At 37.4% G+C, this 17,068-nt stretch overlaps 1 protein-coding gene across 2 annotated transcripts in view; it reads right to left on the bottom strand.

The window, feature by feature from the left end:
* Positions 1-13,646, bottom strand: part of LOC145669186 (uncharacterized) — a 446,794-nt gene extending 433,148 nt beyond the window's left edge. Inside the window, exon 1 of one of the 2 annotated variants that reach the window (XM_081737512.1) lies at positions 13,514-13,646. In XM_081737512.1, coding sequence (XP_081593638.1) covers positions 13,514-13,520 — 7 coding nt within the window. In that variant the 5' untranslated portion in view covers positions 13,521-13,646. The remainder of the gene's footprint in view (positions 1-13,513) is intronic. The other variant, XM_081737511.1, reaches the window with a different exon arrangement.
* Positions 13,647-17,068: the final 3,422 nt, after the last annotated feature.

Here is a 17,068-nt window from a genome sequence, read left to right as displayed (position 1 = left end):
TACTATTCTGGCAGTGTACTGACAAGCCGTAAAATAAAGGTTAAATTCTCATAAATGTAATTTTCTTCAAACAGAAATTCCTTTCCTCGGACACATCATATCTGGGACTTCAGTGAAAATACATCCTAAGAGTAACGAGGCCATCAGATGCTTCCCTTTTCCACGGACGAAGAAAGCTCTACGGAGATTTCTTGGTCTTGTGGGATGGCGGAAGCGACATTTCAAAAACTTCGCTGAATTAACAGCTCCTTTTTATGACTTATTAAAGAAGGATCGGAAGATTGAGTATTCATCAGAATTATTACAGCGATTCGATCATCTTCGAGATCTCTTAAGTAGTCCACCAGCGCTGGCTCAACCAGATTTTTCGTTAGATTTTCACATTTACAGCGATGCCTCTGCGGAATGTCTTGCCGGTTTCGCGGCGCAATTTCCTCCTGGTCATGATTTAGAGGTGATTGCTTACGCGAGCAGGCGAATTAAACCACGAGATCTCTTTATCCATCTTCCAGCTCGAATTGGCAGCAGTTTTGTTTCTGTGCGAGAAATTTTCTTATTTTATTCTAGAGCGACGGACGATTGTCCACTGCGACAACGCCGCCGTAACCTATGCTTTTGGTCTTCGTAACCTTGACGCCCGAACCACTCGTTTGATCTTAAAACTCCAACGTTTCGATCTCCAATTCGTGCACATAAAGGGCTCAGATAACGAGATTGCCGATTTACTCAGTAGGTCTCCTCCTGAGATACCGGAAGTGAAAGAAGAGCACTTCATCAATTTTCTGACGTCTGCAGATTCGACCTTCTTGGATCTTACAGAGGTAAAACGAAAACAGCAACAGGATGCATATTGTGAGAAGTTGTATAGCATCTGGAAGGATTGTCATGACAATACACGAATTTGTAAAGAAAATGGTTTGATTTATTTTCGATCTCCACAAAATTCCCATTGGTTACTGGTCATTCCTGCCAGTATGACAAAATCAGTTGTCTCGGCGATTCACAACCGTGGACATTTGGGAGTAAAGCGATGCTTATCTTTCGCCAAGGCTATGTTTCACTGGAAAGGAATGCTTGAAAGTTTTACTCAGTATATTCAGGAATGCCTTTCCTGTGCACGCACCAAGTATTCGTATCGGGTGATTCGGAAGGGATCCTGTCATGTAGAGTCCTCTTCTCATGAGAAGCAATGCTTAGATCTGGTCGGACCACTCCCGAATAGTCAGGGATACAAATATATTCTCACGAAGGGCCCGCAGTTCCTCTCGCGAGTCTGGAAGGAGTTTTGCCAAAAACATCGGGTACAACATATACTAACCCCGCCTTATCATCCTGCTTCCCATGGCATTGTCGAAAGAAGGCATCGAGACCTCTATCGGATACTTCGTCTATATTGTCATGATAATCAAGCCAGATGGAGCTATTATCACAAGGATGCGCAAGACTTATGCAATCATTCAATGTGCGTATCCCTGGGATGCACTCCGGTGGAGATATTCCTCTCTTACTCAGCTTCATAGGATTTTAAACGAAATTTCTATTGGCCAAAGGAATCTGAATCCGTACCAGACGACAAGAAACTCGTTATTTCCATACCTGCGGTAAACCGAAAAAAGAAAGGAAAGAAGAAAAGAAAGGAAAAGATGAGATAAAAGAAGGTTCTCTGGTAATGTTAAAGACCCATTACTTTTCATCGGTACCAAAGAAGGTATTCTCAAAATTCATGTTCACATATCTCGGACCATATTTGGTAACTAAACTTTTCAGGAATTCAGCTCAACTTCAAACACTATCAGGAGAGAATATTGGAGTGCAAAGCTACGACAACCTAAAACTTTTTCGATGTTCAGATCTGAAACGACAACAACTTCTTGGCGAGGCAGAGAATCCATGAAAGCTCAAAGGCGTAAATAAAACATTTTAGGATTTTAATTAGGGCAAGAGATTTAGATTAGTATAAATGATGTTTATTTTCCTTTTAGTGTAGATAAATGATGTTAGTGTATTCATGATGTAAGAAAAAAAAATTTTTTTCTTCCAAGGACCGCGGAAGATGATACCTCCCAACATGGAGTTATCATGTTGAAAATTTTCGAACGCCCTGTATAATAGTGTAGAATAAAATATAATATAGGATATGTAAGGATGTAATGTTGTCATTTAATTTTCTTGTAATATTAGAAGGTAGGATTAAGTTAGAACGTGCATTAAAATAGGTTAGGATTTTATTTCGTATTTAACGTCTATGTTTTGTTCATTTCTATCTTAATTTCCTATATTTCTTTAATAATATTCTGCTTATTTCTTTTATTTTCATCTGTAGAACGCTTTTCCTATCTCCAAACATTCTGAAAATTCTCCCAAAATTTTCTTTAAAAATTTTATTCTAAAATTATTCTTCATAAAATTCTTTAGTTTCAGCCATCTTGATAGAAAATCGTCACGATTCACTCGGTTTTGGTGCATCATCTTCAATCTTGTCTTGTGTGACGTCAGTAGCACAGATTTACAGATTTATTTATAATTGGTCGCTTTCCTTTGAACTCTCTGATAATTAGATCATCTTCAATCTTCAGACTGTTACGTCACATTGTTGTTGTACTGTAATGGCGTCAGCCTAAGATAGCAATCCTCAGTTACTCAGATATTATCGGCATAAAGTGGTAAAGGAAGCCGCTCCAGAACGGTTTTTTTCTACAAAAAGATCTAAAAAGGTTCGATTGCAAAATTTGCGATATTTTGTTATTTGTTGGAACGGAACGGAGCGAGTAGCGAGGGGAATTAGTGAAGCGAAGCAGCCCAATGTTGTAAGTTGTCTGTATGAACTATGGACGGAATCTGATTTCTACATAATTGGATCCTGATTTTTTGGAAGAACCGTGATAGTTAAGAGACATTAACTGGTTCAGGTTGGACTGTATATTATAAAGGATGTGAGTAATAGTTTTTTCTTCTGGAACCATGAATTTCATCACAAAAAATTAATAAGAATGGTTAACAGGAACTGGTACCCGTAAGGACAACCATTGGATTCTTCTTGAATATAAACTCATCCGAAATGTAAGTAATGTTTACTTTGTTTCTAAAGTGGTTTCAATCGAAGTAACTTGGTAGCCTGGATTTATGAATATTTTCTTTTTAACCTCGAAATTCACCAAGTTATACAGTTGGAATATGGTGTTCAGTGAAGCATTATAATATAACTATGTCTTCGTAAATTCCTTACCCGTAGGATCTATACAATTACTGAGACAATATGTGACGGCTTAGGCTTATCTATAAAGGGGGGGAAATAAAAGCTAGAGCAACAACTGACGGAATATACATGTGAGTCTAAAATTTTCATTTAGAGTGACCATCTAAATTCCTGTTATTCAAAGAAAGCCTAAATCTTGTGTAAGGCTATATGCAGTATTGTTTATTATTGTTATGATTTTTTTTATTTGGCTATGCATCATTTGGCTGTCCATTAGAACCAAGCTAGACAAATAGGATAGGAATGACGTTCTCCGGTATAGAACATATATTCAATATATTTTACTTTTTTTAACCTTAACGTATCCGTAAAATATGAGAAAATAAACCGAAGCTGTACTTTGATAAAAGAAGCACGATGGGTCGTTTTGTCACAAGTTTCGATAGAGGCAATTGGTTTTTCTACACCGTGCGAACATTCATATAAATTCTTTTTTTTTTAAAGTAACAAATTCCCATTAAAAGAAATGTGGCCTGGACTGCCAACCAAAGCGTTTTTACGTTATAAATAAATTTGTTGGTGTGAATGTGTAGTGTGAATGTGTCTTAGGTTAGTGTAGGTTAAGGATTTAGTGATTTCATGTGTATCTTTGTAACAGAATGTGTAGGCAAGAAATGAATAAATATGGAAAAGGGTGCCTAGTAATAGTAGCTGCTGTGAACAGCTAAAACATAAGATTTATGATTTTTTTAAAAAAAATGAAATATATGAATGCCAATGAGAGGCACTTTCCTTGATATAGTCGAGAATAAGTGACTATTAATAAAAGTATTAAATATTGGGAATATGTGAAATAAATTGCAAGCTATGAGAGTATGTGTGCATGTAATATTTTAAAATGGCTGGTCACGAATTGTGACATGCACGGTAAAAAAAATAGTTTTTAAAGTGTAATGCGATGTATTGCTGTGCCCCTAAACTAAATGTAAACAGTTTGTATAAAGCTTCGGTGAAACAAGTAAAGCTTCTGGTTAACAATTATGTTTTATTCCACATAACAGAGATACAGTAGAGTAGAAATTTTATAGTAAAACATGATTTAGTCGAGATCAATAGTGCGTCTTCCTATCAATCTGATAAATGAATCATCGAAGGGAAAATGATATGAGTGAAACGTTACGGGGAACCCATCAGTGAATGTCACGAATCCTGAGATTTTTTTATTTACTTTTCCAAATTTTCGAGTTTCTTTATTTACTTTTTTTTCCGTTGCGCAAACTTCATTTAGGTAATACACTTGTAGGGCAGGTCTTCTGAGTTCGATTCTTTCTCCCATGACTATGGAGCGAGTGAGCGCATCCCTGGTTGCGAGTTATTCTTCTGTGATGGCCACATAGACTTGTAGCTGGTTAAACTGGTGATATACTCAAACGCACCTTGGTCCCGAGAAAGCGAACACCTGAGAACCACAGTAGACACGAATACACACATAAACAAACAATAGAAAATTTATTTACCTAACAAAGTCAACTCGAAAATTGAAATCTTCCAGGAGCGAAAGTTAAGTTCAGCATTCTTACAATTCATATTTCCTTTATGTGGTCAAGTAAAACCATAACCATGTAGTTTATAGTTTTATCATTTACTGTTTATAAAAATCTGTTTAAAAAGATACCTATCTATACAAGTGAATGCAAACATTAGTCTACTTTTTTAAATTTCTGGACTTAGGCCATTTGAGATCCGAGTTGTCCATTTATTGTAACATACGACGTAAAATAGTGCTATATTCATATCTTAATGTGACATATACAATAAATGTTTCATTATACATTTTCCATAACTCATGATTTGTACATAACACATTAAAGCCTCAAAATAGTAGGGGAAACGAATAGTCCACAATGCTATTATGTAGGCCTATGGCGTTCCTGGGAACAAAAAGACGATACCTATATAAGTATGTTAAATTACTATAGGCTGGTAATTGCTTACTCAGAGAATTTAAGAAGTTCACTTTATTATAATAGTTTTATACAAACTAGATATGTTTAAGTGTTATACAAACTAGATACAAAGTAGATGTTTAAGTGTTATTATTGTTTTTGAACTACTATCAAATATCAGTTTTAATTAACTGAAAGGAGATAAAGATTAAAGTTATACCTAAATAGAAAAGCTAACTACTAACTCTACGCATTCTCCTACCTTTCAAAAGTAATAAATGTTGGTTTCAAGCCAGATAACTATTTCTGAGTGAATAGTTCCTTCAAAATAATTTTTAAAAATAATGCAAAGATTTTTCGAGATATTCAAGACGAGTCGAGAGTTTTACGAACAGTCTCGACTTGACTCCTTTCTCGATTTATCTCGTATTCGAAAAAGTGTGTCTCGAGACTCGAATCTTGCCTCGTTTTCGAGTCGAGCCGAGACGAGATTCAAGTAGGGTTGCCAATTCTGGAAAATAAAAAACCGGCACTCCCTCAAAATCCCCTATGATACAGGTATAACAAGGGAATGGTCCCAATCTAAAGAGTCCGAGTTGGATGAAATTTCGTATGGACACTAACTGAATATCGCTGAATAAGTAGGAATAATAATTTGGTTCGCTTTTGCACACTTTATGAGATATGCAGGGTGATGCAAAACAGGAAGCAATAAGACAACTATGTAATCCGTTCCGACTTGGACCAAACTTGATATAGATACTAATTGGAGATCGGTGAGTAACGTGGGAATATCAATTCGATTCACTTTTTCGTACTTTACGAGATATACAGGGTGATGCAAAACAGGAAGCAACACTACAACTATGTCCTCTTTCCCAAACAAACGTACGAACGTTGTACAAGCGAAAAGAAACACTACAAATGGTAGATATCGTCTTTATATGAACACAACCGTCATGCAACTGTTGCAATGTGCCATTACAGTTAAGGTAATGAAATTTTTGTTTGGAGGGACCCAATACTTTCCGAACACACCACGTACTGTATATTTTTAATACATAATTTTCGCTCCATGTAGTAAATTCATTTGTTCTTTATTTAAACCAAAATTATTCTGGGAGCTTCGGAATAATCCAGAAAGAATTATATTTCGGGCAATAATATCTTTTTTATACATTATTTTATTGTAAATCCTGTATATGAGCATTTCAAATGGATGAGTATTGAAATTATACAATTTTATTAGGTACGAAAACACAGGCCCGCAATTGGACAGAAATTCTTGAAATTATCCACCAATCTAATATTTGGCTGAATAATTTAGACCCCCTTCGTCCATCTGAGATACCCATATCTTCCCGAAATCCGGTTTCACATAATTGTACTATTTTCTATTCGTTTTATATTTTTCGCCACGAAAATTCTTTGTTCTGATTGGAATTATTTCTGACGCTCTAGCTTTAAGGCACGTCTTTTGTCATTCTCTACCTGGGAAAAGCATCAGGCAACACCACGCTAGTTTTGCTCCGGATATATATTGGGATTTTTCAACGAAAATGAAGTATTATAAGGTAAAATCAATCTCAATTAAGAAATAAATCAGTTGTACCACGTTCCAGTGGAAAAAAGGGACGACATCCAGAAAAATTTATTTTCCTTTTTTTATTCAAAAAAAATCAAAAAGAGAGGCATTAAAAACTTCAGTGAACAATAGAAAGAATACAAAGCAAACACAATAACTGTCCTTAACACGGAAAAGAATTCTTCGCAAAATTATTAACAGCCCCTGCACAGAAAATCTAACAGTTTTTGAGTGACGTCACAGTCAAAAGAAAAAGAAGAAATAGGTTCTTCAACGGAAATATAACTAAGTGTCCTCATTACAAGATTGATGGAAAGCGGTGACCGAGATTAGAAAAATCAAAAATAATATTTTGGCCAAAGTAGAATAGGATACAGGGCTATGATGTAGTTGGGTCAAAGTTACGGTTTGTGATGTGAAAGAGAATTGAGATGCTTTATAACGACTTGTTTCGATTCATTCGAGGTTCAGTACGATTCAGACACATGCGTGAGCTGAATCTCTCCGCACAGTCTTTCGCGCTTCATAACCCGCGAAGACCCATCCGTGGTCTGCAGGGCAAGTAAATAATCAGCTCCGAGACTTATTTCACCTAGCTGACTTAACTTTCGGCCAAAGTGTACTTGTATTGAAGTCACTTTGTGTAATCGCGAATTTTACTCGTCGTTACATTTTGTTTTATAGTGTAGAAATGGTTGTAATTATGTAAGTACAATAAGTCATATATTACAAGTATGCATAACTGATTAATTAAGATATTGCAAGATAGAGTTAACTAGGTCTCATTATGACGTTGGCCAGGTGTATTCTGGAGTAGAAAGGGAGCTTAATATCGCTTTCTCTCGAAATTCGTCTTCAAGGCGAATGACTCTTTGGATACATTTATAATTACATTGTGTAATGTATATGTTACATATTAATGCTGTCAATCTAGGTTAAAATGCTTTATGATTTGGACAGCTCGATCCTAGAACCCAGGATCTTTGATACTCTGTACTACCGTTGTTATGATCCTTTGTAATTATCTCTGAAAAGAACTATAATTCATTACAATAAAAGGTATCGAAAGTTCCAAGTGGATTTGTTTTCATTTAATGGCTAATTGGTAACTAAATATCTAGGTTATATCTTAACTATGTTCTTAAAATATACATATATATAATAAAACGACAGAAAGCATATCTAGACAATTTCTAGAGATAGTTGAAGTATATAGAATGGCTCCCCGACTTCGAGGTTTAATTTCTTGTTTTATCTTGCTAATTAGTTGTGCATACTGCTTAGATTTCATATGATGTTATTTAGTGTAACCTGTGTTTATGTGTTGGTTTAGCTCTATTCTCTCGTATATTTGATTGTTGTGTTCTCAGTGCATTTTTCATTATGGCGAACACGCGTTTCAGTTCTCGTTCACATGCAACTCATTCAGTTATATTCCCCTCCCTTTCGCTAGAAATTTTCTCTGCTTCTCCCGGCGAAAATGCTGAAAAATTCTTATGTGGGTTCGACAGACTAATACAATTAAATTCTTGGGACAATTCCAGGATAGCAGGTTTGTTTCCCACTTTTTTTGTCAGGACCACCTTTGTACTGGTGGACATCGCAAGTGGATGAATTAAAAGCGAAGGAATGGAAGGATATTAGGGATCTGTTTCTTGAACATTTCGGAACAGGTCAGACCACGATGAATGCATTAGAAACATACAGCTCTAGGGTTCAGAAACCTGGAGAACCACTTACTTTCTATATATACGAGAAGAAACATCTCGCCGACAAGTTTAATTCGAAACTTTCATTTAAATAATTTTATGTTGATTGCGTTTTATTTATGTCCCCGGAATATTTACATTATTTTTCACAGAAAACATTCGGTAGTTTCGACGCTTTTGTACAGGCTGCATGGACCAGACAAAAGGCTGACATGCTGATGCATAAGAAACTACAGGAACAACCACACAGCTTTCCGAGTAGTTCTCAGAAACCGGAAATCGTCTCTGAACTTCCACGTACTCCCCCTCCCCCTCGCCCTCCCAACACAGATTCATATTCGGAACTGGCAGAAAAAAATTACAGTTGCAATTCAATAGCCAGATAAATACCCGTGCTCAGGTTCATTTTTCTGAACAAGGCAACAGAAATTACGTTTATACTCCTCCAGCCTCTCCCCACCGCACTACTTCACCTGCACGATACGACACACGCTCGTACTTCCGATCTCAATCTCCCGTTCACGCATGGGAATATCGACACCGGACATGTAGTTCTCCGTGTGCTAGACAGGCATATGCTTGTGCAACACATTCTTGCGGTACATGTTCTAATGGAACACATTTTGGAACACATTCTGAAAATACTTCTTGCCATTGCAAACATGCCCAAAACTTGCAGGCTCAGTGTACTAACAGTTCCCCACCACCTACGCAAGGTAAACAGAAAGTTACCACACAGAGGCAAGGCAGTACCGCACAGGAAAGCAATAATGAGCCCAACCAAGGGAATGGAAAGAAAAATAAAAACAAAAAACAATACAAGAATAAGAATGGAAACAAACAGCAATTTCATGCTGCATACATGAATCAGGCACAGTTTCTTCCGGTCTATCCTCCCACATTCCCATTCTACAGTTACCCTCCCCCTTACCCTGCTTATGCCTTACCACCACAGCAGGTAAATCCGGTGATGACCAAACCTAATGCTGCTTCTAGTCCAAAAAACTAGGAGAGGAACGGGAGATTCAATCTCCCACAGAATCTCATACCGATTGTGACAAACTATACGGGACAAATATGAGCTCTGAATTGCTCGCTTCACAATCTAGCACAATTAAGTTACCAATGGAACAAGAAGGCCAATTGAATTATATCACTGGTACTGTAGGGACAGCAAACTTTAAACTCTTACTCGATTCTGGAGCTGAAGCGAATATTTGTCCATTTTCAGCTTTGCCCGCCCATGCTCGTGTATTTCCTTTACGTACCTCGGTTTACGGCATATCACAGGTGCCGACGGAGCTCACGAAAGCTGCATATTTGACAATATGTTTAAATGGCAAATCGTTCAAGGTGTTGTTTAGATTAATTCCTTTGCCTAAATTTCCAATTATTCTTGGTAATGGATTCTTGAAGGAACACAATTGTCAATTGGATTATGTTACTAACACACTTACGCTTGAACATTTTGGTTGCAAACCACCTAAGAAAAATGCTAAGAAACCAAAAATTCACAAACTTTCTACAGTTCTGGCACAGGAAATTGCAAATAATCAACATTTCACGCTCATTTGCAAACAAGCTATTACAATTCCACCCAAATCATGTTGTATAGTGCCTCTCGAGTTCTCTCTCGATATGCGTATTAAAAATTTTCACGTACATACACCTGTAAACAAATTTCTCAAAAAGTGTTTTATGGTACAAGCAGCTGCTTGAGCTGAGAACCCAGCGGTTCCTATAGTGAACACTTCTCGGTTCACAAAACATTTCAAACAGGGAACACCTCTAGCTATAGCGTCACGATTGACGGAAGAGAGTGAAACAGTACACGTAAACACAATCAGGAAACTTTACACACCAACCCCTAAGCAGGTGCAAGAAAAAGTTTCAAAGCGCATGCAAGAAATTGGCCATCTGATTGACGTCTCGAACTTTAATTTAGGTAAAACATTGACAAATGTGCAAAAACAGAAATTACAAAATCTGTTGTCTCAGTACGCCACTGTTTTCAAGTGGAGTAGTAATGACTTTACGGCTATAGATGCTTTCGATGTATCTCTTAATCTTCAATCCAGAGAACCGTTTCAAGCTGTCGCATATACAATTCCTCACAGACTTCGGCCTCAAGCGAAAGATGAAATTCTTAAACTTCTAGACCAAGGGGTCTTAGAGTATGCCGACAGTCCTGTACGCAACAATGTTTTATTTGTTCCCAAACCAGGTGGAAAACAGGTTCGTTGTGTAATGGATTTGAGAAAATTGAATGATAATTGTATTAGTATCAACGATCCAATTATTTCGGTTCAGGATTCTCTCGAAAAACTATCTGACGCCAAATGGATCTGTTCATTGGACTTACATATGTATTTTTTTCAAGTAACACTTCGCGAAGAAGATCGTCCTTTTACTGCATTCAGTGTACCTAGCTTAGAATTGCCTAGAACACAAATGCAACTACGGAAATTGCCAATGGGATATAAAAATTCCACGATATACTTGCAACGTATATTACGACAAATTTTTGAAGATATAGATTCTTCTCGCGTTGCTTTGTACGTAGATGACGTATGTAATCGGAAATTCATTTGAAGAAATGCTTCAAACGCTTGAAAAAGTGCTTAAGGCAACACAGCAATATTCCGTGCTTTTCAATTTAGACAAGTCGCAATTTGGTGTGCATGAAGTAAAATGTTTAGGTTACATTGTGAACAACGGGACAATTCGTCCCAATCCTGATAAACTTGACGCGATTCTCAAAATTGAAAAACCGAAAACTGTCAAACAACTTCGAAGTTGGCTCGCTTCGATAAATTTTTTTCGGAATTTCTTTAAGGATATTTCCCTCAAATTGGCGCCTTTGTACAACGCCCTCAAAGGAAATCCTCGTAAATTTCATTGGGATGACGCTTGTGAGCTTGCGTACCAAGAGATGCGCAAAGCATTGACTTCTCCCCCACTCCTACAAATGTACACAACACGCAATACCGAACACGCTATAGTCTGTGATGCATCTCTGCTTGGCGTTGCCTCGGCATTACTACAGAGAAAAATCAGTGAAAAAGAGTGGAAAGTAGTGATGTATGCTTCCAGCAGGCATCCTCCCAGAAAAACCCCTCCCCCCACGTACGAACTTGAGGTATATGCTGTGTATTTTTCTTTGCAGAAATTTTACAAGTATTTAGTGGGTCAACCGTTTACTGTGTATACAGATAACACTGCCGTGACAGCCCTGCAAAAGTCTAATCACTTAAGCAGTAAACTTCAGCGTTGGCGTGACTATTTCTCAAATTTTCAATTTCAAATTCAACATATAGCGGGAACTCAGAATGGACTTGCTGATCACATGTCAAGAAATCCTCTCCCCGCCACTGCTGACACATTACAGGATGCAGCTACAGAACTGCATCCACTACACATGTTGGCACTCGATAAAACGACTGACATTAGTTCACTATTACGAGAAGACAATTACTTTGGGAAAATCATAAAAGTACTAGAAACTGAAGATAAGCAACACCCGCAGTACAAACAATGGAAAAACGCTTACATTTTAGAGAAAGGATTGCTATACAAACGTATCAAAGCAATACCAGAAGACAGAAAAGTTCTGTGTATTCCTACACGACTTCGTAATTCTGTTTTCACGGAAATGCATTCAAATGTGTTAAGTCACGTAGGCTTTCAGAAAATGTATCTTGTGCTCAAATCGAAATATTTTTTCCCGAACATGAAAAAGTGGCTATTTCATAAGCTAAAACGCTGTCATGACTACAGCATGTATAAAAGAGCATACAGTCCGCTTAATTTGCATGTGCAACAATTATCCAGTCACAGCCTCTTTTCTTGCTTCTCGATTGATTTATGTGGTAAGCTAATGCCATACAAAGATGAACACTACCAATATTTCTATCTTGCCACATGTCACGCTTCCTCATATGTAATAACAGCCCCTGTAAAATCTCCTACCAGTGACGAGTTCATTGCATTTCTTATGGACAAGATCATAACGCCTTTCTCTGTTCCATCTGTTTTGTATCTCGACCAGCAATCTAGCCATAAAAGTCAGAAAACTAAGAATTTTCTAGATAGTTTGGGTATTACAGTGAAATACGTGCTTCCAAAAGGTCATTTCTCCTTAGGTTATGCCGAAAGCGGAATCGGTTCAGTTCAAAATGCGTTGCGTTTTCTTACGAAAGACTCCCACGCAGACTGGCCTCGTTTTTTACAACTCGCCACCCAAACGGTGAACAAAACACCAATTTCAGAAGTTGGTATAAGCCCATTTCAAGTAGTTTACGGCATAGAGCCAGTTTTTCCTATTGATCGTGTTTTGAACGCCCCTGCTGACTAGCCCGGAAATGAGGAACGCTTAACACGTCTCAGAGACACACGAAACTATGTGTTATATAAGCGAAATAAAATCTTCGAAAGGCAAAAAGCGAAATTGCATTCACAAAAGCCTCCGACCAGCTTTCTTCCGGGTACGAAAGTCGTTATAGAGCGCCTTTACACCAAAGCAGATGAGTGCAAAAGTCTAGCTCCTAAATTTGAAGGGCCGTATTCTGTTATCTCATCGATTGATGAACACAGTTACTTACTGCAGGATTCCAAGGGAAAAGAAACACCTGTTACCAAAGCACAAAGCACGCATGAAACTGTACGTCCCTGACGACCAACCCAACCCCGAGTTTGTGACAAAATACAAACAATACTTAAAATAGTTTAATTGTGCTGTACGCCGTGGTTAGCAAGACTCCTTGTTCACAATCATATTTCTCACAATCCGTTAAAAAAACTAATACTTTGGATCTTAGCCGGGGTGGAAAGGCCGCATCCCCCTGCTATGAAATCTTTTAATTGTTTCAAGGACTCAACATTAGATTCCTTTTGACATTAGAATGGCCCACGAGACGAGAAACATGCGTTCAGTGCAACCTCGAATCACGTATGTTTCACCCCTTCACCCCATTTTCAGACAAAGAAAATGAGCGAAACGAAAAATTCATTTTTGTTTCTTTCAAACTCTCTGTATCAGGGATATAACAAAGAAATAGCATCATTGCAGCACACTTACCTTTCATCTGCACACACAAATAATGATCATGCTGATGACCCCTCTCTTGAAATTCTCGATGCGCCCCTGCAAACGCTTCGATAGGTTTTTAACTGACACACACATATACTAACAAAAAAAGTTTTCTTTCCTCCACAAGAAAACCCACGGAAAACCTCCATGTAGTCATTTTGCAACTCTACCAACGACTTCACTACACACATTTCACAGATTAAATTGTCACGTTTTACCGTGTAACACGAAGCACTAACCACGGAGAAACTATTTTCCTTATCCAAACTTAGACGAGTGTAGTACTTCCTCCAGCGTTGCAGCCAAACTTGCTCTAGTTTTTCGTAGTGTTTTGCATGATTGCCCTATGCTGACCACTACGTTATCGAAAACTTTCTCTTTGCTCGCGATTTGCAACCCTGGTGATACATTTTCTCCAAATAGTTTGTTGCAATTGGCAATGACCTATGCTTCGTTCAATTACCTCCGCATTCATGGTAATGCTGTCTTTTCCTTGTTCTTCAGCAAAGCTTCCCATCGAATAGATCTTTCAAAAAAAATCAGAAAAGTCAGAATTTCGTTTTTACGTTTTACCCATAACTTTCATTTCAAGACCCTGTCCTGAAACATATTTTTCTTTCTTTCAGGGAATTTATCTTGATGGTCCTCTGTTCGACCCTCACGATCAGCCATGCTTCTACCGGAACATCATACGGAATAGGAGTTGCTATCACAATTGTAATGTTAGTTTTACTAGTGATTAGCGTTATCACATTATTCTGTTATTTTCATTACTGTTGTACCAAACGTAGGACTTCGAGCCTATTCCGACGACAATTACAGTCCAAGTATGCTCCATGTCCCACCATTCACGATACCAATGGTGCAGACGAAATTCAACGACAAGCCTTACGCAATTTGTCTCCGATCCAAGAGATTTCTTTGTCTGAATCTCCCGATCAATCCGACAGCCAAACTCCTCTCCCTCTTTCTCCTTCCACCACCCTAAGCAGATTGCCTAGTCCGATAACTAGTTCAACACCAAAACACTCTGCCACTGATAGCGTTACAAGTACTCAAGATGAACCACTACCAGATGACATCTCTATGCTCGATTGGAGATATTTTACTTCGGAATAACATTGTTTATAGTTGGTGTCGGGATTCATTTTTGTTAGGGGATAAAAATTTACAAAAATGGAATTATCTATGCCTTTTAAGAATTCATGTTTTCGTATCAAGCTCCCCACGTTCCATTTCCCTCAGTTGCATTCATGCCATTCAACTATTTAAGAAATGCATGATGAGACATACTACGAGAGATTGGAGCACGAATCAGCTTTCAAAGGGTTACGGAAACATCGATATGGAGAATGAGAATATCTGACATTATGGTCCTTACATAAATAGAGAACAAATAACATTAACAATTTATTGTAAGAACACTTGTCTGTCATATATCTCATGGCAACTGAAATCATTGTAGTAAATTTTCACTACGTAATATTTAAGGTTAATTACAGATATCAATTTAAAGAGTATGCTTGTACAAAACTCCCTATACACGGCCAACGTTCATTTTTACTACATGCAAATATTAGAACATGAGTTACTGTTTTGTATGGTGTTCGAGACCATTGTTCTCTCTCTCTCAGAAAAAAGGTATTTCAGGTTTTAATCATGAGTTATCACAACCATTTTTGTGACTCTGATTCTATATACATTGAATATCAATATTCATACTGAATATAACCTAAGCCTTTTTTTCCCTCTGTAGCATTGCATACAGATGGTTTTTCCTTTACTCATTCTCTTTCACAAGTTTTAACTTTGGCAACATATGTTCATAGACCCTAACTTGTCAAAAGAGAGAGAAACGGCCAACAGTGAAGGTGTTAAGTGAGAATTTTGTGTTTTGATATTTAGTGATTATAAGTGAAAGTGTTTCTTCCCGCCTTATTTGACTATATGCCTACTCACCTAGAAGCTCAGCGTTTCACTTCCAAGAACCGTACCAGTACATTCATGGTGAACTGCGTTGCTCAACCGAGTACACATGGACACTTGAGGAACCTCAATAACGCTAAACCTGTGATCGCATCGTACTACAATCATGGTACTCATCCAGAAACAAGAACTTTGTCATTCATTTTAGTATTGACCGGGTGTATTTCATTAGCATGGGAGTACCACGTTCCAGTGGAGAAAAAAGGACGACATCCAGAAAATTTATTTTCCTTTTTTTATTAAAAAAATCAAAAAGAGAGGCATTAAAAACTTCAGTGAACAATAGAAAGAATACAAAGCAAACACAATAACTGTCCTTAACATGGAAAAGAATTCTTCGCAAAACTATTAACAGCCACTGCACAGAAAATCTAACAGTTTTTGAGTGACGTCACAGTCAAAAGAAAAAGAAATAGTTTCTTCAACGGAAATATAACTAAGTGTCCTCATTACAAGATTGATGAAAAGCGGTGACCGAGTTTAGAAATATCAAAAATAATTTTTTGGCCAAAGTGGAATAGGATACAGGGCTATGACGTAGTTGGGTCAAAGTTACGGTTTGTGATGTGAAAGAGAATTGAGATGCTTTATAACGGCTTGTTTCGATTCATTCGAGGTTCAGTACGATTCAGACCCATGCGTGAGCTGAATCTCTCCGCACAGTCTTTCGCACTTCATAACCCGCGAAGACCCATCCGTGGTCTGCAGGGCAAGTAAATAATCAGCTCCGAGACTTATTTCACCTAGCTGACTTAACTTTCGGCCAAAATGTACTTGTGTTGAAGTCACTTTGTGTAATCGCGAATTTTACTCGTCGTTACATTTTGTTTTATAGTGTAGGAATGGTTGTAATTATGTAAATACAATAAGTCATATATTACAAGTATGCATAACTGATTAATTAAGATATTGCAAGATAGAGTTAACTAGGTCTCATTATGACGTTGGCCAGGTGTATTCTGGAGTAGAAAGGGAGCTCAATATCGCTTTCTCTCGAAATTCGTCTTCAAGGCGAATGACTCTTTGGATACATTTATAATTACATTGTGTAATGTATATGTTACATATTAATGCTGTCAATCTAGGTTAAAATGCTTTATGATTTGGACAGCTCGATCCTAGAACCCAGGATCTTTGATACTCTGTACTACCGTTGTTATGATCCTTTGTAATTATCTCTGAAAAGAACTATAATTCATTACAATAAAAGGTATCGAAAGTTCCAAGTGGATTTGTTTTCATTTAATGGCTAATTGGTAACTAAATATCTAGGTTATATCTTAACTATGTTCTTAAAATATACATTTATATAATAAAACGACAGAAAGCATATCTAGACATTTTTAGAGATACCAAAGTATATAGAAGTTGGGAGCGTATGGAGTCCCAAGAATATTGGATTTTCATTTTAAAACAGTGTAACGTTCCTCTTTGAGCGTTACATTTTCTCAAAGAGATTATTTGTGGAAATGTTTAATCAGCTCTTAGTTAATGTTATTTCTTTTATATTTCTCAATTCTCGACTCTCATGAAGGATTCAAGATGGTCGATAATTGG

The sequence above is a fragment of the Thermobia domestica genome, chromosome 13, assembly GCF_964235325.1.
Source record: "Thermobia domestica chromosome 13, izTheDome1.hap1.1, whole genome shotgun sequence".
NCBI lineage: Eukaryota > Metazoa > Arthropoda > Insecta > Zygentoma > Lepismatidae > Thermobia > Thermobia domestica.
Note: the sequence above shows the minus strand (reverse complement) of the source record. Positions and strands in the feature narration are given on the sequence as shown.